The sequence below is a fragment of the Mobula birostris genome, chromosome 20 (assembly GCF_030028105.1).
Source record: "Mobula birostris isolate sMobBir1 chromosome 20, sMobBir1.hap1, whole genome shotgun sequence".
Taxonomy (NCBI): domain Eukaryota; kingdom Metazoa; phylum Chordata; class Chondrichthyes; order Myliobatiformes; family Myliobatidae; genus Mobula; species Mobula birostris.
Window position 1 is genome coordinate 35,538,468 of NC_092389.1, and position 25,215 is coordinate 35,563,682.

The 25,215-nt window shown below is 42.5% G+C and overlaps 1 protein-coding gene across 5 annotated transcripts in view; it reads left to right on the top strand.

Annotated features, from left to right (window-relative positions):
* Positions 1-25,215, top strand: part of LOC140185139 (amyloid beta precursor like protein 2-like) — a 156,677-nt gene that overhangs the window by 81,234 nt on the left and 50,228 nt on the right. For 4 of the 5 annotated variants that reach the window (XM_072238506.1, XM_072238501.1, XM_072238504.1 and 1 more), the window contains exons 7-10: positions 11,575-11,705; positions 15,516-15,590; positions 17,249-17,407; positions 20,482-20,610. In XM_072238506.1, coding sequence (XP_072094607.1) covers positions 11,575-11,705; positions 15,516-15,590; positions 17,249-17,407; positions 20,482-20,610 — 494 coding nt within the window. The remainder of the gene's footprint in view (positions 1-11,574; positions 11,706-15,515; positions 15,591-17,248; positions 17,408-20,481; positions 20,611-25,215) is intronic. The other variant, XM_072238505.1, reaches the window with a different exon arrangement.

The following is a 25,215-nucleotide window of genomic DNA, read 5'->3' on the forward strand; positions in this document are numbered from 1 at the left end:
GCGACTCTTAAACTCTATCCCTCGACTTATGAAAGCTAACACCCCATAAGCTTTCTTAACTACCCTATCCACCTGTGAGGCAACTTTCAGGGATCTGTGGACATGTACCCCCAGATCCATCTGCTCCTCCACACTACCAAGTATCCTGCCATTTACTTTGTACTCTGCCTTGGAGTTTGTCCTTCCAAAGTGTACCACCTCACACTTCTCCGGGTTGAACTCCATCTGCCACTTCTGCATCCTATCAATGTCTCTCTGCAATCTTCGACAATCCTCTACACTATCTACAACACCACCAACCTTTGTGTCGTCTGCAAACTTGCCAACCCACCCTTCTACCCTGACATCCAGGTCGTTAATAAAAATCATGAAAAGTAGAGGTTCCAGAGCAGACCCTTGTGGGATATCACTCACAATCCTCCAATCTGAATGTACTCCCTCCACCACGACCCTCTGCCTTCTGCAGGCAAGCCAATTCGAAATCCACCTGGCCAAACTTTCCTGGATCCCATGCCTTCTGACTTACTGAATAAGACTACTGTGTGGAACCTTGTCAAATGCCTTACTAAAATCCATATAGATCACTTCCACTGCACTACCCTCATCTATATGCCTGGTCACCTCTTCAAAGAACTCTATCAGGCTTGTTAGACACGATCTGCCCTTCACAAAGCCATGCTGACTGTCCCTGATCAGACCATGATTCTCTAAATGCCCAGAGATCCTATCTCTAAGAATCTTTTCCAACAGCTTTCCCACCACAGATGTAAGGCTCACTGGTCTATAATTACCCGGACTATCCCTACTACCTTTTTTGAACAGGGGGACAATATTCGCCTCCCTCCAATCCTCCGGGACCATTCCCGTGGACAACGAGGACATGAAGATCCTAGCCAGAGGCTCAGCAATCTCTTTCCTCGCCTCGTGGAGCAGCCTGGGGAATATTCCATCAGGCCCTGGGGACTTATCTGTCCTAATGTATTTTAACACCTCCAACACCTCCTCTCCCTTAATATCAGCATGCTCCAGAACATCAACCTCACTCATATTGTCCTCACCATCATCAAGTTCCCTCTCATTGGTGAATACTGAAGGGAAGTATTCATTGAGGACCTCGCTCACTTCCACAGCCTCCAGGCACATCTTCCCACCTTTATCCCTAATCGGTCCTACCTTCACTCCTGTCATCCTTTTTTTCTTCACATAATTGAAGAATGCCTTGGGGTTTTCCTTTACCCTACTTGCCAAGGCCTTTTCATGCCCCCTTCTTGCTCTTCTCAGCCCCTTAAGCTCCTTTCTTGCTTCCCTATATTCCTCAATAGACCCATCTGATCCTTGCTTCCTCAACCTCATGTATGCTGCCTTCTTCCACCTGACTAGATTTTCCACCTCACTTGTCACCCATGGTTCCTTCACCCTACCATTCTTTATCTTCCTCACTGGGACAAATTTATCCCTTACATCCCGCAAGAGATCTCTAAACATCGACCACATCTCCCATAGTACATTTCCCTGCAAAAACATCATCCCAATTCACACCCACAAGTTCTAGCCTTATAACCTCATAATTTGCCCTTCCCCAATTAAAAACTTTCCTCTCTGATTCTCTCCTTTTCCATGATAATGCCAAGGGCCAGGGAGCGGTGGTCACTGTCCCACAGATGCTCACCCACTGAGAGATCTATGACCTGACCCGGTTCATTACCTAGTACTAGATAATGGACAATAGGTGCAGGAGTAGACCATTTGGCCCTTCTAGCCAGCACCACCATTCACTGTGATCATGGCTGATCATCCACAATCAGTATCCAGTTCCTGCCTTATCCCCATGACCTTTGATTCCGCTATCTTTAAGAGCTCTATCCATCTCTTTCTTGAAAGCATCCAGAGGCTTGGCCTCCACAGCCTTCTGGGGCAGAGCATTCCATATATCCACCACTCTCTGGGTGAAAAAGTTTTTCCTCAACTCCGTTCTAAATGGCCTACCTGTTATTCTTAAACTGTGGCCTCTGGTTCTGGACTCACCCATCAGTGGGAACATGCTTCCTGCCTGCAGCGTGTCCAATCCCTTAATAATCTTATATGTTTCAATAAGATCCCCTCTCAGCCTTCTAAATTCCAGAGTATACAAGCTCAGTCGCTCCAATCTTTCGACATATGACAGTCCCGCCAGCCCAGGAATTAACCTTGTGAACCTACGCTGCACTCCCTCAATAGCAAGAATGTCCTTCCTCAAATTTGGAGACCAAAACTGCACACAGTACTCCAGGTGTGGTCTCACCAGGGCCCTGTACAGCTGCAGAAGGACCTCTTTGCTCTTATACTCAATTCCCCTTGTTACGAAGGCCAGCATGCCATTAGCTTTCTTCACTGCCTGCTGTACTTGCATGCTTGCTTTCAGTGACTGATGTACAAGAACACCTAGATCTCGTTGTGCTTCCCCTCTTCCTAACTTGACTCCATTTAGATAATAATCTGCTTTCCCGTTCTTACCACCAAAGTGGATAACCTCACATTTATCCACATTAAACTGCATCTGCCATGCAGCTGCCCACTCACCCAGCCTGTCCAAGTCACCCTGCATTCTCATAACAACCTCCTCACATTTCACACTGCCACCCAGCTTTGAGTCATCAGCAAATTTGCTAATGTTACTTTTAATTCCCTCATCTAAATCTAAATCTAAAATGACATTCCCCCTAGTCAGCCTGTCCACATATTGTGACAAGAATCTGTCCTGGATACACTTAACAAACTCCGCCCCATCTAAACCCTTGGAACTAATCAGGGTCCAATCAATATTAGGGAAGTTAAGTCACCCATGATAACAACCCTGTTATTTTTGCACCTTTTCAAAATCTGCCTCCCAGTCTGCTCCTCTGTATCTCTGCTGCCACCAGGGCGCCTATAGAATACCCCTAATAGAGTAACTGCTCCCTTCCTGTTCCTGACTTCCACCCATATTGACTCAAAAGAGGATCCTGCTACATTACCCACCCTTTCTGTAGCTGTAATAGTATCCCTGACCAGTAATGCCACCCCTTCTCCCCTTTTTCCACCCTCTCTATCCCTTTTAAAGCACTGAAATCCAGGAATATTGAGAATCCATTCCTGCCCTGGTGCCAGCCAAGTCTCTGTAATGGCCACTACATCATAATTCCATGTATGTATCCAAGCTCTCAGTTCATCACCTTTGTTCCTGATGCTTCTTGCATTGAGGTACACACATTTCAGCCCTTCTACCTTACTGTCTTTACACCATTTATTCTGCATCTCTTTCCTCAAAGCCTCTCTATATGTTAGATCTGGCTTTACTCCATGCACTTCTTTCACTGCTCTATCGCTCTGGGTTCCATCCCCCTTGCAAATTAGTTTAAACCCTCCCGAACCATGCTAGCAAACCTACCTGCAAGGATGTTGCTCCCCCTCGAGTTCAGGTGCAATCCATCTAATCTGTACAGGTCCCACCTTCCCCAGAAGAGATCCCAATGATCCAAAAATCTAAAACCCTGCTCCTTGCACCAACTCCTCAGCCACGCATTCAACTGCCATCTCCTCCAATTCTTACCATCACTGTCACGTAGCACTGGCAGCAATCCTGAGAACACCACCCTTGAGGTCCTGTTCTTCAGCCTTCTGCCTAGTTCCCGAAACTCACACTTCAGGACCTCATCCCTCTTCCTGCCTATGTCGTTGGTCCCAACATGTATCTGGTTGACTTCTGGTTGCTTTCCCTCTTGTATCAGGATGTCGTGCACCCGGTCAGAGACATCCCTGGCACCCCGGAGACAACGAACCATGCGGGTGTCCTTCTCACGTCCACAAGGTCTCCTGTCTGCTCCCCTGACTATAGAGTCTCCAATGATGACAACTCTCCTCTTCTCCGTCCCATGCTTTTGAACCACCGAGTCAGACTCAGTGCCGGAGGCCCTGCCACCGTGGCTCACACCTGGTCGGTCATCCCCGCCAACAGTATCCAGGACGGTAAACTTATTATTCAGGAGAATGGCTACAGGGGTGCTCTGCACTACCTGTCTGCTCACCTTCACTTTCCCCCCTCTGACTGTCACCCAACGACCTGCTTCCGGCAGCCTAGGTGTGACTACCTCCCTGTAGCTCTCATCTATGACTGCCTCATTCTCCCTTATGAGTCGAAGGTCATCCAGCTGCTGCTCCAGATTCCTTACATGGTCTTCCAGATCGCCCAGCCGTATGCACTTCTGGCAGATGTGACTCTGTGGGAGAGGGGCGTTCCCCCAAGACTGCCACATCTCACATGAGAGGCACATCACCGTCTCAGGGGACATTGTAAAAACTAACTGAGAGCAAGCTTGTCCTCCGCCTCTTCTCGTCGAAGCCTCTCGGGTCAAAGCCTCAAAGCTCCACTGCTTCACTGACCCACTCACTCACTGGCCGCTTTCAAAGCTTGAAAGCTTGTTGCAGGACTGGACCAGCTAAAAAAAAAGGGCTGAAAAATGGCAGATGGAATTTAATGCAGATAAGTGTGAGGTGTTGCAATTTGGAAGAACAAACTAAGGTGGGACACACACGAGGAACAGTAGGGCATTGAGAGTAGTAGAACAGAGAGATCTGGGAATACAGATCGACAATTCTTTGAAAGTGGCATTAAAGGTTAGATAGGATCATGAAGAGAGCCTTTGGCACATTGGCCTTCATAAATCAGAGTATTGAGTACAGGAGTTAGGGTGTTATGTTGAAGTTGTATAAGTCGTTGGGGAGGCCTAATTTAGAGTATTGTTGACAGTTGCGGTCACCTACTTACACGATAGGTGTTAATAAGATTGAAAGAGTACAGAGAAAATTTACAAGGACATTTGCTGGTTTTGAAGACTTGAGTTTCGGGAAACTTCTTTAACCGCTATTTTCTGTTTAGTCTGTGATTCTATGATCTTGGCTCAGGATGGACTCAAAGATGTATTTACCTTCACCATTTTCCAAAATGATTTTGGAGTGAGATGCATTCAAAGGTTTCTCTATCTGCTTGCCTCTCTCCCTTGATCTGGTGGTCACCTATTCCTCCTTTATCTTTCTTTAAGGTGACCACCTACAAAAACCTGCTATTCGCGTAGATTTCAGCCTTGTGGTTCAATTGACACTTGTCCAAAATTCTCTCCTCATGCTAGCAAAACTGGAAGCATATGTTGTCATTTTAGTTCCCGAGTGCTGCAAGCTGTACAACTTTCTCAATTTGGAAAGTATTTTACTTAAAAGTACCTGAGCTGTAAACCTACCTGACTAACATCAATTTCACACTAACTAAAGGTCTGAGAGATAACTGAGAGAAGCCACGACCCTCCTCCTTTCAGACACAAAAGTCTATAGTCTCAGACCCCTGCACTTTCCAAAATTCTCTGTGGGAAAACCAACCTGTCTGCTGGGAAAAATGTGTTTGTAGTGTTTGTGGAAATTTTGAAGTTGTTGTTAGTTACATGGAAGAATGTTGAAAGTTACATAGTGAAATGCTGATATTATCTTGCAAAATCTTTTTTACGTTCAATGGAAGATTTTACTTCCTTGTAACTCGCTATATGTATCGTTTTGGTTTATTATTGCCACATGTATCAAAGTTAAGAGCTTAAAAAGTTCAAAGTGCATTTATTATCAAAGTATGTCCACATTGTACAACCTTGAGATTCCTCTCCTTACAGGCAAAACAAAGAAACCCGATGGAACCCATTTAAAAAAAAGACCATCAGACATCCAAGTGCAGAAAAAGAGCAAATTGTGCAAACAATAGAAGTAAGCAAATAACATTCAGAACTGAAGTTCATGAAAGTGAGTTCATAGTCACGAAGCCAGTCATCACTGCAGCCGATCCAGGAACCCATTAGTTGCAGGCTGCAGCTACGGTTCAGTGCAGAGACAAGTAAACCTTGCGGAGCAGCGAGCTGAACCAGCCTGCCCCTTGCCTCCAGCCCGGATACCCTGACCTTTTCAATCTGACTCAGCGCTTAAATCAGCCAAACCTCGGGTCAGTCTTTGTTCTGAGACCCACACACTCACTTTGATACACACAAGGGCTTGGACCCTGCCACCTCAATTCAGCCCATCACCAATCTTTCCAATTCGACCCGACGCTTAAGTTGGTCAAACCTCGGGTCCTTTCATGCTCTCGGGTCCAGACCCGGGCCCTGCCATTTTTACTCTGCCTCACCTCGGTTCTGCCACATCAAATCACCTTCAAGTTCTTTCCAGCAATGGCCAAATCTTGGCTCATTCCCTGCTCTCGAGCCCAGGCCCTATCACCTTGATTCAGCCTGTACATGCTATGCCACGCCACAACTGTCCTGCACCTAGAAGACTTTACTCTGCAAAAATGCCAAGTCGTGTAGGCGGTTCAAAAGCTTGATTCGGAAAGGGAAGTTGCAGGCTATTGATCGCCATGATCGTGTCCGAACAACGTGTAATTAATGCAGGAATTTATAGTTACGTTTGTTTTGTTTGCTATCAGCACATCGTTGCTGTGATTCACCGGCACCATCTTAAACTGGAAGAAGAATACAGTGAAAAGCTTATTTTGCATACTGTTTAAACAGATCAAATCATAACACTGTGGATTGAGGTAGAAATCAGGTATAACAACAATAATGCAGAATACAGTGTAACAGCTGCAGTGGAAGTGTAGTACAGGTAAACAATATGGTGCAAGATAGCGAGGTAGATTGTGAGGCCAAGAGTCCATCATATCATACAAAATGTCTATTGAAGAGTCTCAGCAGTGGGGTAGAAGCTGCCCTTGGGGCTAGTGGTAAATGCTTTCAGGCTTTTAGATCTTTTGCCCGATGGGAGAAGGGAAAAGAGAGAATCTGGGGTGGGTGGAATCTGATCATGCTGGTTGATTTACTGAGGCAGCAAGTACAAGCAGAGTTCATGGAGGGGAGGCTGGTTCCTGTGATGTGCTGAGCTGTGTCCACAATTCTCTGCAGTTTCTTGCATTCTTGTGCAGAATAGTTGCTATACCTAGCCATTATACATCTAGGCATAATGCTCTCGATGATGCACCGATTAAAAATTGGTAAGAGTCAACGGAGGCATGCCACGTTTCTTTAGCATCCTGAGGAAGTAAAGGCATTGGTGAGCTTTTTTTGGCTGTGACAGTAACTTGATGCAGTTATTTGATAGAGAAGAAAGCCATGAAAACGATAATATCCTTTAAGGTTGTATCTGCAGTTGTTTACACCTGTGTCAGGTCAATTATTGAATGAAGCACCAGAGTACATTTGGTGAAAAGTCTGAAATCACCTAGGTTACGCATGAAACTTCTCAGACTTGCTGGCTTTTCAGCATGTATACCACTCTCAACATGTATAGGAATTAGAGTAACAGCCATTCAATTTATTACAATCTTAATCCAGAATGCCTGCACTCTGTTGCTGAACTCTGCAAGGAGCTTCCCCTGCCTGCATTAATTTTGATAAGTAATTTGTCAATATTTTTCATTCTGAGTCTTATTTATCTACTTTTATTATTTTATTATTTACAGGTATAGTAAGAGTAAAAGGATTGTAAGGGATAAAATTGGTCCTCTTGAAGATCAGAGTGGTTGGCTATGTGCGGAACCAAAAGAAGTGGGGGAGATCTTAAATGGGTTTTTTGCGTCTGTATTTACTAAGGAAACTGGCATGAAGTCTATGGAATTAAGGGAAACAAGTAGTGAGATCATAGAAACTGTACAGATTGAAAAGGAGGAGGTGCTTGCTATCTTGAGGCAAATTAAAGTGGATAAATCCCCAGGACCTGACAGGGTATTCCCTCAGACCTTGAAGGAGACTAGTGTTGAAATTGCAGATATATTTAAAATGTCGGTGTCTACAGGTGAGGTGCCGGAGGATTGGAGAATGGCTCATGTTGTTCTGTTGTTTAAAAAAGGATCGAAAAATAATCTGGGAAATTATAGGCCGGTTAGTTTGACGGCGGTAGTGGGTAAATTATTGGAGGGAGTACTAAGAGACAGAATCTACAAGCATTTGGATAGACAGGGACTTATTAGGGAGAGTCAACATGGCTTTGTGCGTGATAGGTCATGTTTGACCAATCTATTGGAGTTTTTCGAGGAGGTTACTAGGAAAGTGGATGAATGGAAGACAGTGGATGTTGTCTACATGGACTTCAGTAAGGCCTTTTACAGGGTCCCGCATGGGAGGTTATTTAGGAAAATTCAGTTGCTTGGTTTACATGGAGAGGTGGTAAATTGGATTAGACATTGGCTCAATGGAAGAAGCCAAAGAGTGGTAGTAGAGAATTGCTTCTCAGAGTGGAGGCCTGTGACTAGTGGTGTGCCACAGGGATCAGTGCTGGGTCCATTGTTACTTGTCATCTATATCAATGATCTGGATGATAATGTGGTAAATTGGATCAGCAAATTTGCTGATGATACAAAGATTGGAGGTGTAGTGGACAGTGAGGAAGGTTTTCAAAGCTTGCAGAGGGACTTGGACCAGCTGGAAAAATGGGCTGAAAGATGGCAAATGGAGTTTAATACAGACAAGTGTGAGGTATTTCACTTTGGAAGGACAAACCAAGGTAGAACATACAGGGTTAATGGTAAGGCAGTGAGGAGTGCAGTAGAACAGGGGGATCTGGGAATACAGATACAAAGTCCCCTAAAAGTGACGTCACAGGTAAATAGGGTCGTAAAGAGAGCTTTTGGTACATTGGCCTTTATTAATCAAAGAATTGAGTATAAGAGCTGGAATGTTATGATGAGGTTGTATAAGGCATTGGTAAAGCCGAATCTGGAGTATTGTGTTCAGTTTTGGTCACCAAATTACAGGAAAGATATTAATAAGTTTGAAAGAGTGCAGAGAAGGTTTACAAGGATGTTGCCGGGACTTGAGAAACTCAGTTACAGAGAAAGGTTGAATAGATTAGGACTTTATTCCCTGGAGTGTAGAAGAATGAGGGGAGATTTGATAGAGGTATATAAAATTATGATGGGTATAGATAGAGTGAATGCAAGCAGGCTTTTTCCACTGAGGCAAGGGGAGAAAAAGATCAGAGGACATGGGTTAAGGGTGAGGGGTTAAAAGTTTAAAGGGAACATTAGCGGGGGCTTCTTCACACAGAGAATGGTGAGAGTATGGAATGAGCTGACAGACGAGGTGGTAAATGCGGGTTCTTTTTTAACATTTAAGAATAAATTGGACAGATACGTGGATGGGAGGTGTATGGAAGGATATGGTCCGTGTGCAGGTCAGTGGGACTAGGCAGAAAATGGTTCGGCACAGCCGGGAAGGGCCAAAAGACCTGTTTCTGTGCTGTAGTTTTTCTATGGTTTCTATCTCTGCCTGTGCATTGGACCCAATTGCCACACCTGTAGTTTGAGCCCCAAGAAAGACTCCCCATTAAGATTGACACTTGAATGAACATACCTGACATCTGTTGCCCACAATAGACTATAGTTGGACTTTGCTGTGCCACGATGCCTCATTGGTGTTTAAACTTAATCAGGAAGAAATGTGCTCAATTTGTCCACCAGCATGGGTACCATCAAGTTATTTTTCTCAGTGCTATTAACTTCCAGTGTTGAATTCATTTCAAGTTGTGTTGTTATCCCTTTGGAGCAGTTGGTTACTGTCTGATAGAATGAGGTTTACATTGCTTACTTTACTTTATTGTCACCAAACAATTGATACGAGAGCGTACAATCATCACAGCGATATTTGATCCTGCGCTTCGCGCTCCCTGGAGTACAAATCAATAATAAATATTAAAAATTTAAATTATAAATCATAAATAGAAAAGGGAAAGTAAGGTTTGTGCAAAAAAACCTAGAGGCAGGTCCGGATATTTGGAGGGTACGGCCCAGATCCGGGTCAGGATCCGTTCAGCAGTCTTATCACAGTTGGAAAGAAGCTGTTCCCAAATCTGGCCGTATGAGTCTTCAAGCTCCTGGTCCTTCTCCTTGAGGGAAGAGGGACGAAAGGTGTGTTGGCTGGGTGGGTCGTGTCCTTGATTATCCTGGCAGCACTGCTCCAACATCGTGCGGTGTAAAGTGAGTCCAAGGACGGAAGATTGGTTTGTATGATGTGCTGCGCCATGTTCACGATCTTCTGCAGCTTCTTCCGGTCTTGGACAGGACAACTTCCATACCAGGTTGTGATGCACCCTCGGAGAATGCTGTCTACGGTGCATCTATAAAAATTAGTGAGGGTTTTAGGGGACAGGCCAAATTACCCAAGGACATTGATATGAGTCTTGTTCCGCTAAGCAGTCCAGAAATATTAACATGTCCTTTAGATGACAAAAGCATTAAGAAAAATTGTGACAAGTAGACCGGACAGAAGTATTAAAGTATTTTGGAGTTTCACCTGAAAATTACAAGCTCCAATAATGAAGAATTTGCATTACAGCTGACTTATGAATTCACAAAGAGTATCCTTTGAGGCTTCATAACCAAATGTGTTTCACGTACAATCATATATACATCTCACTTGGTGATAACCTGAAACCATTACAAAATGCTCCACGTGTAAAACCAGTGCCATTGTGTTAACTTCATTTCTTCCATCAATATACTTTCGAACGAGCATCTGGGGCAACTCATCTTGGTACTTCAGGTTGCAGTCTGGAATTGATTATTGTTTGATTATTCTTTTGTGTCCTCGAAAGGTTATTGCCCAGTTTCTACCAGTGATGATGCTGTTGGTTTCATGATTTTAGGTGTCACTTTTTTGCTATGGTTGCTGAAATTGAAGATGGAGGAGAGGGAATGTGAATACTGTTAATTTATTATGTGGCATTTTGTGAGTGAAACCCTGCCTTAAGGATTTAATTGAGGTAACTGAGAAGATTGAAACTTGGGCTGTAGATGTTGTCTGATTAGGAACTTTGGAATATTATATGAAGTTCTGATCACCACACTGTACGAAGGATGTAGTTGTGCTGGAGAGAATGTAGGGGAAATTAACCAGGATGTTGCCTGGAGGGCTTCAGCAGTGGGGAGAGAGTGGACAGCTGAGCTATATTTTCTGAAGTGAAGGACACTGACCTGACATAAGTACATATATACACTGCCTCCCTTACATCTTTATCACCCAAAATCTAATTAGGTGAGGGTGTAGTCTCAATAGTAAGAATAAGACGTTGTCTATTCTTGATACCACGATCTCTGTGCTTAGATGAATGTAGCTTACTTTCCAAAAAAAGGTGGAAATGAAAACCTGTAGGATAATTTTTATGCATTAAATAGAGTGTCATTTTTACCACAGCTTTCTGATTGTTTCTGCAAATTCATTAGTCTTGATACCCTCTTGATATGTGCCAGGTTCACTTTGAGTCAGTGTTAACAAACTTACTTTTTTCTTCGACATTTCCAAAACTCTAGAATTTCAAATGCCATTGATTTTATAAATTCAGTGACGCACCTTGTTTAGAAGTGTTGGTGTATGGAAATTTATAACATTTATAATATTTACAACAAAATCATGGTGCAAAAGAAACCAAGGGAATTGTGTTTAACATTGCAGAAGTAATTTGTGTATGTTGTGAAATCAAAGGTCTCCAGCATGCAACCCTAAGGTAACTGAGTTTGACTCGTCTTCTGTCTTGCAGTTCTTTCAACACCTCACCCAACAGATGATGTAGATGTTTATTTTGAGACACCTGCAGATGCAAATGAACACACACGTTTCGCAAAGGCTAAACAGCAATTGGAGGTCCGACACCGAGATCGTATGGATAAGGTAATGGTATACATACTGTATACTCTGTAGCTGCTGTTGGTGGCCCATCCCTCAGTAGGGGTGATGGGCTTAACTAACACATATTGTAAAATCACTTTTTTCACTTTTGAAGGGAAATTCATCCGTGAACCTGACTGGAAATCTTGTAATTACCACTTCCTGTTGTTTCAAACAAATTTAATACCATGGCAGCATGCTGCAGCTGACTTCATTTCAGTTAAATTTTCCATAAACAATGCTCTAAATAATTGGGAGTAGATAACTTGGGAATTACACTTAATCTTAAAGCAAAATTACAGAACAGAGACCCCAGATGGCCTCTGATGACATTTAAAATAGGTATCCAGGTTGATTATATCTGTGTCTGCTTCTGCAATGTTCAAAATCTGTGACAATACTTGTAGCATAACTTTTGATGTGAAGCCCTGACCCCTGAGCTGCAGTGGACAGACTTGTTTAGAGAGATACAGTGTGAAACAAGCCCTTCCGGCTCAGTGAGCCACACCGCCCGGCAACCCACCCATTTAACCCGAGTCTAATCACAGGATAATTTGCAATGACCGAGTAATCTACCAACTGTTAGGTTTTAGTTGGGCACGTGGCCAAGTGGTTAAGGCGTTCTAAAGGTGACTCGTTCAGGCCTCAGCTGTGGCAGTGTGTTTGTGTCCTTGAGCAAGGCACTTAATCGCACATTGCTCTAGTGTCTGTGCGAGGAGTGGTGCCCCACACAGACTTCCAATCTGCGCCTTGTAAGGCATGAAAATGCCCAACGCAGGCCTCTCATGGTCTGAGTCGATGTTCCCTCCCTCCTCTGTTACGTTTTTGGAATGTGGAAGGAAACAAGAGCACCTGGGGGATACCCACATGCTTCAGGGGAAGGAGGCACAAACTTCTCACACATGGTGTTGGAATTGAACTCCGATGTCCCGAGCTGTAGCTCAGTTACAGATTGGCATGTATGATGTAGGTATTACTGAATCATGCCTGAAAGCGGATTATAGCTGGGAGCTTAATATCCAAGGATACACATTATATTGAAAGGACAAGAAGGAAGGCAGAAGGGGTGGCATTGCTCTGTTGGTAAAAAATGAAATCAAATCATTAGAAAGAGATGACATTGGGTCAGAAGGTGTTGAATCGTTGTGGATAGAGCTAAGGAACTGCAAGGGTAAGAAGACCCTAATGGGAATTGTAGACAGACCCTCAAACAGTAGTAGGGATGTGGTCTACAAGTTATAATGGGAGATAGAAAATGCATGCCAAAAGGGCAATGTTACAATAGTCATAGGGGATTTCAATATGCAGGTAGATTGGAAAAATTAGATTGATGCTGGATTCCAAGAGAGGGAATTTCTAGAATGCCTACGAGGTGGCTTTTTAAAGCAGCTCGTGGTTGATCCCACTAGGGGATCAGCTATTCAGGACTGGGTGTTATGCAATGAACCGGAATTGATTAGAGAGCTTCAGGTAAAGGAGCCCTTGGGAAAAAGTGATCATAATATGATCAAATTAACCCTGAAATTTGAGGAGAAGCTAAAGTCAGATGTATCAGTATTACAGTGGAGTAAAAGGAATTACAGAGGCATGAGAGAGGAGTTGGTTGGAAAAGAACACTGGCAGGGATGATGGCAGAGTCGCAATGGCTGGAATTTCTGGAAGCAATTCGGAAGACACTGGATGTATACACCCAAAGAGGAAGTATCCTAAAGGCAAGATGACACAATCATGGTTAACAAGAGAAGTCAAAGCCAACATAAAAGCTGAAGAGAGGGCATATAATGGAGCAAAAATTAGTGGGAAGTTAGAGGACTGGGAAGCTTTTAAATACCAACAGAAGGCAACCAAAAAAAGTCATTAAGAAGGAAAAGATGGAATAAGAAACTAGCTGGCCAATAATAAAGAGGATACCAGAAGTTCCTCCAGATACATGAAGTGTAAAAGAGTTGTGAGAGTGGATATCAGACCGCTGGAAAACGATGCTGGAGAGGTAATTATGGGGTCAAAGAAATCATGGATGAACTGAATAAATATTTTGCATCATTCTTCATTGTTGAAGACACTAGCAGAATGGTGAAAGTTCTTGGTGTCAGGAGTCATGAGGTCTGTGAAGTTACCATTACTAGGGAGAGGGTTCTTAGGGAAACTGAAAGGTCTGAAGGTGGGTAAGTCAACTAGACCAGATGGTGTACAACGCAGAGTTCTGAAAGCGGTGGCTGAAGAGATTGTTGGAGGCATTGGTAATGATCTTTCAAAAATCACTAGATTCTGGAATGTTTCCAGAAGACTGGAAAATCTCAACTATCACTCCACTCTTCAAGAAACCTCCCTCCCCCAACTTAGACAGATTAGGAGAATGGGCAAAGAAGTGGCAGATGGAATACAGTACCAAGAAGTTTATGGTAATGCACTTTGTAGAACAAATAAAAGGGCAAGCTGTTCTCGAAACCAGGGGAAAATTCAAAAATTAGAGTTGCAAAGGGACTTGGGAGTCCTTCTGCAGGATTCCCTAAAGGTTAATTTGCAGGTTGAGTCTGTGGTGAGAAAGGCAAATGGAATGTTAAGAATGAATGTGGAGAGGACATTTCTTCTGTTGGGGGACCACAGGACATGGCCTTAGAATAGAGAGGTGTCCTTTTAGAACAGAGTTGAGGAGGAATTTCTTTAGCCAGGTTGTGGTGAATCTGTGGAATTTATTGTGCAGGTGGCTGTGGAGGCCAAGTCGTAGGGTATATGTAAGGCGGAGGTTGATAGGTTCTTGATTGGTCAGGGTATGAAGGGCTGAGGAGAAGGCAGGAGATTTGGGTTGAGAAGGAAAATTGGATCAGCCACGATGAAATGGTGGAGCAGACTTGATGGGCCAAATAGCCTGTTTCTGCTCCTATATTTTATGGTCTAATGGTCTTGTTTCTAAGGCTTCTGATAGTCTGTTGACAGTTTTTTGTCCAATTCTGTGCAGTGTGTTACAAGAAAGAAAGAAGGCCTCTGGAGTGTGCAAAACAGATTTTCCAGATTGTTACTCGGGATGAGAGACTAAAGCTGAACAGACAGACTGTGAAAAATTAAGGTTATAAGCGCAAGAGATTCTGGAAATCCAGAGCAACACCCTTTGAGGGGTTGACAGGGGTTCTAATCGAGGCATTTAGAGCCTCTGTTGTCGAAAAACGGTTGCTATTGACAGAAAGTTCAATATTTTATGCACTTAAGTTATTAGAATTGGGGAATGTACTGCCAAAAATAAGTTTTGGAAACAGATTTGTTTATAGTGTTCAAGAGGGGAGTGGATAAATACTTGAATTGGCCACATGGCCTCTTCCCATGATGTATCTTTCAGATTTTTTTTGTAATCAGCAAGACATAAGTCTCAGCTGCCTGGATGAATGCAGCTTCTAAACCACAAGAAGTAACAAACATTCGCTGCCTCCACCACTGGTGCAATATAGCTGTAGTATGTAACATCTGTAGGATACATTGCACTAACTCAACAGCACTCCAAAGCCAGCAGCCCTCATTGCCTGGAGGGAGAATCTTGTATTTCCAAACTACCTTTAAGAATCATGCTATCCTGACACAAAAATAATATTATTGGTTCTTTATCTGGGTTGAATTAAAATTATGATAGTGCCTATCCCAAAATATTGTGGGAATACATTTATTACAGAGGAAACAACTTGCCATAACTATCTTGAACGTAGTCTGGCTTTCATATTGATCACTGAAGGAGATTTTGAAATAATTAATTTGGATGACTGAATTTTTTTATATACTCTTGATGGACAAGTTACTTTGAATTTCTTTTGCTCCCAAAACTAGGTTAGAGAACAGTGGGAAGAAGCAGAGCGGAAAGCAAGGAATCTGCCAAAGGCTCAGAGACAGACGTTGGTTCAGGTATGAATGCGTGAACTTTGTTAGAAGCTTGGGTTCATGTTCTGTTTTTGTTCGTGTGGAAGTTGAGATAATTTACAATTCTACCAATCTCCTTGGAAGTATTTGGCACACTGCTTACATTTTACTTCATACTCCCATGTTGTTCTTCCTCTCCAAAATAAGAATTTCTGTGAGTCCATCATATCATTTTAAATGAGAGTTTTGTGTTTGTGAATTTCAGGGAGTTATGTTTTGATTATTGCAGCTTTAAATGTTGACTTGGGCCAATTTATCAACAGTGATGCTCTTCAGTGTTCATCACACATCCCCACTTGGATGGAGGAAATTTCAATGATTAAGCAGGTTAATTCTTCGGGAACTTAACGTGATGAAAGCTAAAAGATTGCTTAAGGGGTTCTCATTTAAGACAGACATGAGGATAATTTTTCTCCAAAAGATGAGTATCTTTGGAATTGTTTGCACAGAAAAGTGCCGAGACTGATTCCTTGGATATATTTGAAGCTGACTTAGGTTTTTAATCAGTAAGGGAATTGAGTATTACAGAGTTAGGGTAGGAAAGTGGTCATGGAAAGTTGGATTGGCCATGATCTTATTGAATGGTAGAATAGTCTTGTGGCCCCAAATGGCCCCCTCCCTGTTCTTAGTTCTTATTTTCTTGTGGAACCTTGGACAATGCCTTGAGAAATGCTAGCAGAGTTGTTCTGAGGCTGTGTCCCCAACAACCACGACTTTCACCATCTTCCTTGTTGCTGGTTATGACTCGTTCATGAAGAGTTTTTGTTTATTCCCATCAATTTCATTTGTATTGGCAATATGATTGGTATTTAGTGAAATGTTGGATTGTCTGAGCTCATCTTTAGTAAACTGCTTCTGCTGTTTAGAATGCATTTATTAGCTTAACCATATTATCAACTCATTTTTAGGTACTTTTTGCCTGCTGCTTTGTGGCCTTCTATACTTCTGTTCAAATGTCTTTTTAGAGTAAGGGATAAGCTGGATCGTAAGGACAGATTGTAGTAATGTGCTACCACTGTGGATTAAAGTATCTCACTGATTCACAACTTTTGGTGAAGAGGTTCAATGAAAAACTTTACTTTGATTGTTGGTTCTCTTACTATCTAGCAGAGGTAGTGTCTAAGGAATTACTAAATTTCTTCAGGCCTTCAGCATCTTAACGAGTAATAGCATCTTTTAGAAGTGGTGTTCAGTCTGAATTGAGCTAATTAATACTTAACCTAAAACAATGTGACTTCATGCAATCAGTACTCCCAAGTCCGCTCTGTGCCAGCTGCAAGAGCAGTTGATGCTCCTGTTCAACACATTAGCTGAAACTCTGAACCTCTAACTATGCAGCAGTTTCTCATAAATGCATTTGGCATATTAGTGTGGATCGATGGTTTAACCTGTCAAGTCAGTTTCAAATCCAATTATTTATGATTCTGAACTGTAGCTGCTGCCACTGAGTTATAGGTTATGTGGTCATTTAATTATTAAAATATCAATGAGAGATGGTGATTGTGCCTCTTCTCCCATTGATATGTTCTACCTACTTTTGGGTTTGTATTGAATGTTTGTGTCTGAATATTTTGTGTGGAGGTGATTAGCTCTTTGGTAAGGGGATGCGCTCTGCAATATGGTGATTACCCCTTTTTACTCAGCATTTCCAGAACATGGTTGCAGCTGTGGAGGAAGAAGCAGCCACCGAGAAACTACAGTTGGTTGAAACTCATCTTGCTCGTGTTGAGGCTCTGCTGAATGATCGTAGACGTATTGCTTTAGAGAATTATCTATCTGCACTGCAGACAGATCCACCACGAGTGAGTACTGATTGTTCTGAATCCTAATGGAACTTGGAAGATGAATCAGGTTTATCATCACCGGCATGTGACGTGAAATTTGTTAACTTAGCAGCAGCAGTTCAATGCAATACATAATCTAGCAGAGAAAAAAAAATAATAAATAAAATAAAAAGTAATAATAAATAAACAAGTAAATCAATTACATATATTGAACAGATTTTTTAAAAATGCAAAAACAGAAATACTGTATATTCAAAAAAAAGTGAGGTAATGTCCAAAGATTCAGTGTCCATTTAGGAATCGGATGGCAGAGGGGAAGAAGCTGTTCCTGAATCACTGAGTGTGTGCCTTCAAGCTTCTGTACCTCCTACCTGATGGTAACAGTGAGAAAAGGGCATGCCCTGGGTGCTGGAGGTCCTTAATAATGAACACTGCCTTTCTGAGATACCGCTCCCTGAAAATATCTTGGGTACTTTATAGGCTAGTGCCCAAGATGGAGCTGACTAGATTTACAACCTTCTGCAGTTGCTTTCCGTCCTGTGCAGTAGCCCCTCCATACCAGACAGTGATGCAGCCTGTCAGAATGCTCTCCACGGTACAACTATAGAAGTTTTTGAGTGTATTTGTTGACGTGCCAAATCGCTTCAAACTCCTAATAAAGTATAACCGCTGCCTTGCCTTCTTTATAACTGCATCGATACGTTGGGACCAGGTTAGATCCTCAGAGATCTTGACACCCAGGAACTTAAAACTGCTCAATCTCGCCACTTCTGATCCCTCGATGAGGATTGGTATGTGCTCCTTCGTCTTACCCTTCTGGAAGTCCACACTCAGCTCTTTCGTCTTACTGACGTTGAGTGCCAGGTTGTTGCTGTGACACCACTCCAGTAGTTGACATATCTCACTCCTGTACGCCGTCTCATCACCACCTGAGATTCTACCAACAATGGTTGTATCGTCAGCAAATTTATAGATGGTATTTGAGCTATGCCTAGCCACACAGTCATGGGTATACAAAGAGTAGAGCACTGGGCTGAGCACACACTCCTGAGGTGCACCAGTGTTGATCGTCAGCGAGGAGGATATGTTATCACCAATCCGCACAGATTGTGGTCTTCCGGTTAGGAAGTCAAGGATCCAATTGCAGAGGGAGGTACAGAGGACCAGATTCTGCAACTTCTCAATCAGGATTGTGGGAATGATGGTATTAAATGCTGAGCTATAGTCGATGATCAGATGAAGTGTTAGTATCAGCAATGACTCAATGTGCCTTCTTATCTTTCATTTAATAAAGCTGATTTTTTTTTGGCGTGAAGTTAATCAGTCAGACTGTGTACCTGATTCATTACTAATTGTTTGACTATTAAAATTACAAGTTTGTAACATCTAAGGATTAACCATGAAAATATAATTTTACCTGTCTGCTTGTTTCCAGGTGAAGCAGTGCAGGTTACTTCAGGGGAATAATCATGGTTTCAGTTACTGTATTTTCACTGTTAATGCACACTATTTGAGTTTAATATTAGGGACATGGAGCTATTTCAGTTAGCAGATACTGTGTATAATAACCAGAACTCATTCCCGTCATTTGGTTTCAGTTAGATTACCAGACAGAAAATGTAAAATTTAATACATTTTCAGTAGTATCATCCAGTTTTTAAATGTCCAAGGTATATAACGAGTCAAAGCATACAGACTTCAAACGTTATCTTCTATATTTTGTTTGGATGAAACTGTTTCCTGTTCACTGTGCTGTGTCAGATTACTGTATGTCTTCAATTTCAATTATGGTAAATCAATTGCACCAAGTCTTTTTTGTTACTATTTAGAATGTGTGCATTGTGTGTACCAAAAATTAGTAATACTCGACTTGGCATTCATCTTGCTTTCGTGTTGAATCCTGTCCATGGCAGTAGTCAATTCTCCAGTATCAAGCTGATTTATTTGGTTTGATTGTTGATTCTTATCCAGGGCACGTCAAGGAACTTTCACAATGCTTTTGTAAGTCACTCAGTCTTTTATGTTACTTTTGTACATAAAAATGTTTTGTCATTCTCTCACTCCTCTCTCTTCTCCACTTTTTTTTCCCACTTTCCCCATCTAGACATTTTTCTCTTAAAATGAAGACATTCCTTTTCCTTTTCCCATGATTTGCCAAGTCCTTACCCCAAAATTTCTAGTTTATTAGCTTGATTCTACCAGCAATTCTTCCCCCTCCCACTTTCCAAATTTAAAATAAATTGACTCTCCCTGTCTTCATCCCACTTTCCCTGCACCTGTATTGAGTTTTTTTTTCTACTTGACCCTATTTTTTCTTTGGTTTCCAATATTTTCTTTAAAAACAGAAAGGGTGCTGCAGGGTTGGTCCTGGAAGCAAATGCAACACAGGCTCTAAGGAAGCTTGTAAATGGGCATGAATGTGCAGAGAATGGAGGGATATGGCATTGTGTAGGCAGAAGGAATTAGTTTAGTTCGGTGGTTAATTACTATTTAAATTCATGGTTTGAAGGGCCTGCACTGCACTGCACTGTACTGTACTGTTCTATGTTCAAAATTATTAAAGATGGACTCAGATTACATGAGTTATCTATAAAATTCTGCAGTATTTGAACAAAAAATTGGAAAAGAGAATTGAAAGTTTTCAGGAACTTCAAGAGCACTGCTTAAGAAATGCAAAGAGAGAGGGATTGGAAATCTAATATTTGATTAGACTTGGATATATCCATAGGTTCCAGCAACTGGAACTGTACTCTGGTAGTCTTTCAAGCAAAAAAAAACAAAGTACTAAAGGTACCATATGTTTATAATAGAAACAAAAGCTGCTGTAGCACTGGGTCAGAAACAGCATGTTTAAAGGGAAACATTTAGAGTTTGAGAATAATGGCCTTTCAGCAGAACTGGAAGAAATTGCAGATTTGACAGAAAATGAGAAACACTGATTGCCTGTTCTGATAGAAGAGCAGAGCTTCCTCAAGGTGGTCATTCCAGAAAGAAGAGGGTGATTGAATTGAAGTTTAAAGCAAAAGTAATATACTGGATCTAATTATGTGCTTATGACAGTATTGATACATGTTGAAATATTTCCGATGCAGCCTCACCGCATCCTGCAGGCCCTGAAACGTTATGTGCGTGCAGAGCAAAAGGATCGGCAGCATACTCTTCGTCATTACCAGCATGTGATGGCTGTGGACCCCGAGAAAGCAGCACAAATGAAATCCCAAGTGAGTGATACAGTTAAAATCTTCTGTTATCTACCAGAGTTAGTAATCTTTCACTGTTCAATGTATGGCTTCACTTTGCGAAGTGTCTAAACATTTAACTCGATTAGTGCTGGCTCTGTAAATTTAGGTTGGTGTAGATCTTAAGTAGTTGATAATTCTTACAAAATAATTTAGTGAAAATAGTCATACTGTTGAAAGGATAAAAATCTGAAAGGCATGCAGACATCTGTGTTTGATGCCGTTGATTGAGGTAGGAATGTTACCAATGTGTAGCAAAGCATTTAAACCTTTGTTAGTTAGGGAATTGGCATCGTGCTGAGTAGTGATATGAATGGGGAGTTGGACCTCACCCAATCAGTAAGCAGGAGTACGAGAAGATGCCGGAGGGATTCAACCTAATTATGTGGCTGAAGATTTAAAAAAGCAGCGCTTCGCGGCAGTTTTCAGAGTTGGAAAGCACCCAAGCAGTGAACAGGATTCATTAGCAACAGCAAATAACAATAAGGCAGGGGCAAGCAGAGCAGCTATTTTGTGAGTGGGCCAGTGTTGGAGTGGCTTTGGCTCATCAGGCTTGGACAAAGTAAGGTTCTGGTAAATTTCTTCTTCTTTATTCTTCATTCCTTGTGTGTTAGGACACAGGATAGAGAAAATGCCACCAGAGGCTATATTTTGTTCTTTGTGTGAGATGTGGGAATTCTGGGAGACCTCCAGCTTTCCAGATATCCACATCTGCACCAGGTGCACCAAGCTACAGCTCCTGAGAGAATGTGTTAAGGAACTAGAGCTGCAGCTCGATGACCTTCAGTTCATATGGGAGACTGAGGAAGTGATAGATGGGAGCTATATGGAGGTAGTCACCCCTAGATTGCAGGAGGCGTGTACTTGGGTAACTGTCAGGAGAGGGAAAGTCCTGGTTAGTTTCTTTTCCTCCGCTTAGTAATATGTTTAAATTCAGTGGGTCACCACGTCTGATCTGAGGTTGTAGGCAGAAGAGAACGGAGCGCCTGCTGGGCAACGCCAGAGGGCAGTGTATTACTGCCGGCAAGCGGGCGAGAAGGCGGACCGGCCCAGCATGCGCCAGCTTCCCCGCTGCTGGCAGGTGAGACGGGGGGGTGCCGGGCAGCCGCGCCTCACACAAATGATATTAATAAATGCAGAAAAACAAGCAGGAATCGTCTGTCTGTGCTTACAAGAGCGAGCCAACACGTGAACAGATCTAGCGCAACCAAAACAATGCGCAGCATATTGGTACGGTGGCCTGGAAAATTTGAAATTACAGTTGCGCGGAAAATTTGAAATCAGTGCAGATTATCCACGGAACCGTATTACGGGTAGTCGGATTAGTGAAAGTGGACCCGTAATAGAAAAAAAACTGAATTACAGTAAGTACGTATATGTATGTAGTGCATTGCAAGAAAAAGTAGTGAGGTAGTGTTGATGGGTTCAATGCCCACTCAGAAATCGGATGGCAGAGGGGAAGAAGCTGTTCCTGAATCACTGAGTGTGTGCCTTCAGGTTCCTGTTCCTCCTTCCTGATGGTAGCAATGAGAAGAGGGCATGTTCAGGGTGATGGGGGTCCTTAATGATAGATGCTGCCTTTTTGAGGCATCGCTCCTTGACAATGTCCTGGATACTACAGAGGCTACTGCCCATGATGGAGCTGACTAAGTTGCAACTCGCTGCAGCTTATTTTGATCCTGTGCAGCAGCCCCCACATATTGGATGGTGATGCAACCAGTTAGAATGCTGTCCACAGTACAGGTATAGATATTTGCAACTGTCTTTGGTGATGTACCAATTCTCCTCAAACTCTTGATGAACTAAAGCGACTGTGGTGCCTTCTTCATTGCTGCATCGATATGCTGGGCCCAGGATAGATCCTCAGAGATCTTGACACCCAGGAACTTGAAATTGCTCACTCTTTCCACTTTTGATCCCTTTATGAGGACTGGTATGTGTTCCCTCATCTTACCCTTCCTGAAGTCCACAATCAGTTCTTCGGTCTTACTAACATTGAGTGTAAGGTTGTTGCTGTGATTCCATTCAACTAGCTGATATATCTCGCTCCATGCATTCTCTCGTCACCATCAGAAATCCGGCCAACTATTCTTGTTTTATCAACGAATTTATAGATGCTACTTGAGCTATGCCTAGCCACATAGTCATGAGTATAGAGAGAGTAGAGCAGCGGGCTCAGCATTCATCCCTAAGGTGCGCCAGTGCTGATTGTCAGTGAGGTGGAGATGTTATTTTCAATCTGCACAGTTTGTTGTCTTCTGGTTAAGAAGTCGAAGATCCAGGTGCACAGGGCCAAGGCTTTGGAACTTTTTGATCAGAACGGTCGGAATGATGGCACTAACCTCTGAGCTGTAGTCAGTAAACAGCATCCTGACATAGGTATTGGTATTGTCCAGGTGATCCAAGGCTGCATGAAGAGCCAATGAGATCGCATCCACCATAGACCTGTTGTGGTGGTCGGCAAACTGCAGTGGGTCTAGGTCCTTGCTGGAGTTAATTCTAGCCATAATCAACCTCTCAAAGTGCTTCATTACCACAGATGTGAGAGCTACTGGATGATCTGGTAGGGTGAGCTGCCTTAATTGTCATCGAGGCAGCTCACCCTGCTCTTCTTGGGGACTGCTATGTTTGTTGCCCTTTTAAAGCAGGTGGGAACTTCTGACTGGCAATGAGAGATTGATAATTTCTTTTGAACACACTTGCCAGTTGATTGTCACAGGTTTTCAGAGCCCTACCAGGTACTCCATCAGTGCCTGTCAAGTTGCGAGGGTTCACCCTCTTGAGAGACAGTCTGATGTCAGCCTTTGAGACGGAGATCACAGGGTCACCAGTTGCTGCAGGGATCCTCATAGGTGTAGTTTTATTCTCCGTTTCAAAAAGTGCATAAAACACATTGAGCTTATTTAGGAGTGGAGCATCACTGTCATTCATAATGTTAGGTTTCACTTTGTAGGAAGTAATGGCCTGCAAACCCTGTCAGAGTTGATGTGTGTCTGATTCTGTCTCCAACCTCATTTGGAATTGTTCCTTTGCTCTTGAGATAGCCCTCTGTAAGTTGTACCTGATTGCTTGAAACCGCAGTGAGCAAAACAATTTCGTATTGTCTTATTACTTATTTCCTGCCAACAGTCAGTGACAAAAATCATTATCTTTTGAACGCACGCAACTGACGCTATTTAAGAATTGTTGGCTCTACACACTGTGTAGTATATTAACAGCTGCACAAGTGCATGTGACTGATTCAAGTTAGGAATTGTTCAGCAACAGCCTCCTGTCCCAATTAAGTGGCAGAGTGTCCCAAATAAATAAAGGAAGTCCTGGCAATTTTCTCCATTAGTTTTTGTTCAAGAGTTGTCCCAAATAAGTGGTTACTCCGATTAACCTATGACCTAATTAATTGGAATCCACTGCATGGGCAAATAGATTTACAAATGTTTGTAGTTTAGTTTGGCATCATAGTTGGCACCGACATCACAGGTCCTGTTTCTTTGCTGTACTGTACCGTGTTCGAAAAGAACTAGGGAGGTATAATGAACTGAGAAAGTAAGGAATGTGGAATCTTACTGGAGGTGATGAAAATTTTGAAGAATGACCAGAGCTGATAGTATGTGAGGAACCCTATCTTTTATTTGCTAGAAGGAGTGAAAGCAGAGGTGCAAGAATAGATGAGAAGCTATCAAAACCTTTGTCATCTAGTGCCGTGAAAAGCTGTAATCAAGGAAAGTGGAAGCGCCTTAGCGGCACCTGTGTAGAAAATCTCATTGTCACATCAGATACACAGAGTGTGAGAGAAAGCAAGTGGGAGAATGGAGTGGAGTCCTTGCACTCCAGTGTGAGTGGAAGTATACTCAAAATAGCTGAGGAAGTCTCTGGTAGGAACCTTTCAATCAGGAAGTGACTGAGTGGATAGTTGAAGCAGCTGGCCTCACATTTATGATGCATCTTGACAAACACTTGAATTGCCAACACATTGAAGGCTATGGGCCAAGTGCTGATAAATCCTATTAGTTCAGATAATCACTTTATGGTGTGCCAAAGGACCTATTCTTTGCTATGTGACTCGATTCTGTGGATTTGTAATGGGGTTTGGTGGCTAACCTATTTCCAAGACTGAGATGTAGTTAAATTTAGGAAAGGAATATTAAGAGATAGATGGTTTGAGTCCGCAATAAGTGGAGGAAATAGCACCAACTGTTAATGTATCAGGAAATAAGTTGGCCCTGTGTAGACTAAAGAAAGGCTGTCTCATGTATTGCATAAAGAATGGGGATTGCCTGGGGCTATGAGGGTCTCTCATGGTACATATTTGATCTAGAGAAATTGATTAAACAATTTCTGCTTCAACACCAATGTGAGAATAAATTTAACTAGATGAATTAGTGTTTTGATGGAGGCAGACTAGCAAGGAGGAAGATGAAGGCTCTTGTGCAGTTTGGAGGATTACATGGATTGTAACTGGAATCTATGCAAGTGGCTGAAGGCCTCAAAGATGTCAATGTGGTAAGTAGGAAAGGACTGGTTTAGGGAAGAAAAGATGGAGTCAAGATGGAAAAAATAAGTTCAGTGGGAGCAAGAATAGCCTGAATT